The sequence below is a fragment of the Babylonia areolata genome, chromosome 35, assembly GCF_041734735.1.
Source record: "Babylonia areolata isolate BAREFJ2019XMU chromosome 35, ASM4173473v1, whole genome shotgun sequence".
Classification (NCBI taxonomy): Eukaryota; Metazoa; Mollusca; class Gastropoda; order Neogastropoda; family Buccinidae; genus Babylonia; species Babylonia areolata.
Genome location: NC_134910.1, coordinates 26,234,208 through 26,237,782, shown reverse-complemented (window position 1 = coordinate 26,237,782; position 3,575 = coordinate 26,234,208). Strand labels below are relative to the sequence as shown.

The following is a 3,575-nucleotide window of genomic DNA, read 5'->3' as shown; positions in this document are numbered from 1 at the left end:
GGGGGTCAGTACTGAGGCATGACGGGACAGTGAGGGGGGTCAGGACTGAGGCATGACGGGACAGTGAGGGGGGTCAGGACTGAGGCATGACGGGACAGTGAGGGGGGGGGGGTCAGGACTGAGGCATGACGGGACAGTGAGGGGGGTCAGGACTGAGGCATGACGGGACAGGGGGGCGGGGGGGGGGGTCAGTACTGATGCATGACGGACAGGGGGGGGTCAGTACTGAGGCATGACGGTACAGGGGGGTCAGGACTGAGGCATGACGGTACAGGGGGGTCAGGACTGAGGCATGACGGGACAGTGAGGGGGGTCAGTACTGAGGCATGACGGGACAGTGAGGGGGGTCAGGACTGAGGCATGACGGGACAGTGAGGGGGGTCAGGACTGAGGCATGACGGGACAGTGAGGGGGGTCAGGACTGAGGCATGACGGGACAGGGGGGCGGGGGGGGGTCAGTACTGATGCATAACGGACAGGTGGGGAGGGGATGTCAGGACTGAGGCATGATGGGACAGGGTGGGGAGGGGATGTCAGTACTGAGGCATGACGGTACAGGGTGGGGAGGGGATGTCAGGACTGAGGCATGACGGGACAGGGGGGGGGGGGGGGATGTCAGGACTGAGGCATGACGGTACAGGGTGGGGGGGTGTCAGTACTGACGATTAGGATAGGGTGGGGGGTGGGGTCAGTACTGACGCATGGTGACGGAGCGGACCTTCATCGCCACCTGGTCGCCCCTCCAGGTGGGCAGCCACAGGTGACGTCCCTGCCAGAACTGCCGGAAGTCCTCCTCCCCGGAGTCCGAGCTCCAGGGCCTTGGGTAGGGAGAGTTGTGCAGACCGTCCCAGAAGAACCCTCCGCCGACAGCCACGTTGAGGATCAGGTAGAACTGCCACGGCAGGGCAGGGCAGGGCAGGGCAGGGCAGGCGAGGACACACACACACACACACACATGAAGGTACACAGACAGACAGACAGACAGACACACACACACACACACACACACACACACATGAAGGTACTCAGACAGACACACACACACACACACACACATGAAGGTACACACACACACACACACACACACACACACACACACACGAAGGTACACACACACACACACACACACACACACACACACACACACACACACACACACACACACACACACACAGAACCATACAGTAGTAGTAGTAGTTGTTGTTGTTGTGAAAGTTGCAACTGTAACAGTGGCAGTTATCGCAATGGAACAAGAAGAAAGAAAAGTTTATTACCAGTAGTTATTGTTACTGTTGTTGTTTTGATACTTGTTGTGGCAGAAGCAGCAGCAGTAGTAGTAGCAGTAGTAGTAGTTATTGTTGTTGTTGTTCTTGATGTTGTAGCAGCCGCAGCAATAGTAGCAGTAGTGGTAGCAATAACGAAATAATAGCAGCTACAGCAATAACAAGATCAAGCACAAGCACAAGACCATCAAGAACAACAACAACAACAACCATAAAAACAACGACAATAGGTAGACAAATGGACAGTGCAAAATTAGCTCAATCCCTTCCACAAGACCTTTGAGTGGTTGTCTGGACGCTAGTCATTTCCATGAGACGATAAACCGATGTCCCGTGTATAGCATGCACTTTGCGCACGTTAAATAGCCCATGGCAACAAGAGAGATTTCCCTGGCAGAATTCCGCAGTAGAATACACACTTATATCCGTGTGTGTGTGTGTGTGTGTGTGTGTGTGTGTGTGTGTGTGTGTGTGTGTGTGTGTGTGTGTGTGTGTGTTCGTCTTCAGTTTAACGTCTTTCCACTTGAAGTGATATTAGAATGTGTGTGAAATAGAACAGAATAGAATATATTTTATTGTCATGAAACCGTAAGGTTTATAAGACACAAGTGCAATGGTAATTGAATGAACGAATGAAAAACACACAATTAATCAATCAGTTAATGCAGTAAATTGCAGCAGCATTCATAAACAAATTTCCCTAATCTTGTTTGTATATATTCATCATCTGTTAGCATCACCTGACTGGGAATATGTCCTGTGTTATTCGAATTTTGTATATCCTTTAAAAATTGTGTGTGTGTGTGTGTGTGTGTGTGTGTGTGTGTGTGTGTGTGTGTGTGTGTGCTTTCTTTGATTTAACGTCTTTTCACCTTGAGTGATATTAGATATTGTCAGTCAGCCAATCAGTCAGCCATTCAGTCAGCCACTCAGTCAATCAGACAGTAATCCAGTCAGTGTGTTATATGAGTGAGTGTGTGTATAAATATCCAAACCATTCAATCAATCGATCAGTCAGTAAACCAGCCAGCCAGCCATTTGGTCAGTTAGCCAGTCAGCAGATCAGTCAGCCAACCAGCCAGCCAACCATTTGGTCAGTTAACCAGTCAGCAGATCAATCAGTCAACCAACGAGCCAGCCATTTGGTCAGTTAGCCAGTCAGCAGATCAGTCAGTCAGCCAACCAGCCAGCCATTTCGTCAGTTAGCCAGTCAGCAGATCAATCAATCAATCATTCAACCAGCCAGCCAGCCATTTGGTCAGTTAGCCAGTCAGCAGATCAATCAGCCAACCAGCCAGCCAGCCATTTGTTCAGTTAGCCAGTCAGCAGATCGATCAATCAATCATTCAACCAGCCAGCCAGTCATTTGGTCAGTTAGCCAGTCAGCAGATCAGTCAGTCAGCCAACCAGCCAGCCATTTGGTCAGTTAGCCAGTCAGCAGATCAATCAGCCAACCAGCCAGCCATTTGGTCAGTTAGCCAGTCAACAGATCAGTCAGTCAGTCAACCAGCCAGCCAGTCATTTGATCTGTTAGCCAGTCAGCAGATCGATCAATCAATCATTCAACCAGCCAGCCAGTCATTTGGTCAGTTAGCCAGTCAGCAGATCAGTCAGTCAGCCAACCAGCCAGCCATTTGGTCAGTTAGCCAGTCAGCAGATCAATCAGCCAACCAGCCAGCCATTTGGTCAGTTAGCCAGTCAGCAGATCAGTCAGTCAGCCAACCAGCCAGCCAGCCATTTGGTCAGTTAGCCAGTCAGCAGATCAATCAGTCATTCAACCAGCCAGCCAGCCATTTGGTCAGTTAGCCGGTCAGCAGATCAATCAGTCAGCCAGCCAGTCAGCCAACCAGCCAGCCAGTCAGTCAGCCAGCCAGTCAGTCATTACCGGTTGGTCGAAGGGAGCGTTGTTGCCGCCCTCTGCCCAGATGTTGGTGCCCTGCAGGTGAGCCTCCTTCCAGAACCCCTCTCCCGGCGTGCTGACCGCCAGGACCGTGTGGCTGTCCACCCCGATCCTGCCCACCATGTTGAGGACACTGAGACTGCACCTCAAAACACGTTGAGGACGTTGAGACTGCACCTCAAAACACGTTGAGGACGTTGAGGCTGCACCTCAAAACACGTTGAGGACGTTGAGACTGCACCTCAAAACACGTTGAACTGGCAACACTGCTGCTTTAAGGACATTGAGACTGCACCTCAAAACACGTTGAGGACACTGAGACTGCACCTCAAAACACGTTGAGGACATTGAGACTGCACCTCAAAACACGTTGAACTGGCAACACTGCTGCT

The 3,575-nt window shown here is 51.3% G+C and overlaps 1 protein-coding gene across 1 annotated transcript in view; it reads right to left on the bottom strand.

Moving 5' to 3' along the window:
* Positions 1–524: 524 nt before the first annotated feature.
* Positions 525–3,575, bottom strand: part of LOC143277876 (beta-1,3-glucan-binding protein-like) — a 26,932-nt gene continuing 23,881 nt past the window's right edge. Inside the window, exons 12-13 of the mRNA XM_076582823.1 lie at positions 3,169–3,295; positions 525–892 (exon numbers count right to left, since the gene is read on the bottom strand). Of these exons, the coding sequence (XP_076438938.1) occupies positions 689–892; positions 3,169–3,295 (331 nt within the window). The 3' untranslated portion in view covers positions 525–688. The remainder of the gene's footprint in view (positions 893–3,168; positions 3,296–3,575) is intronic.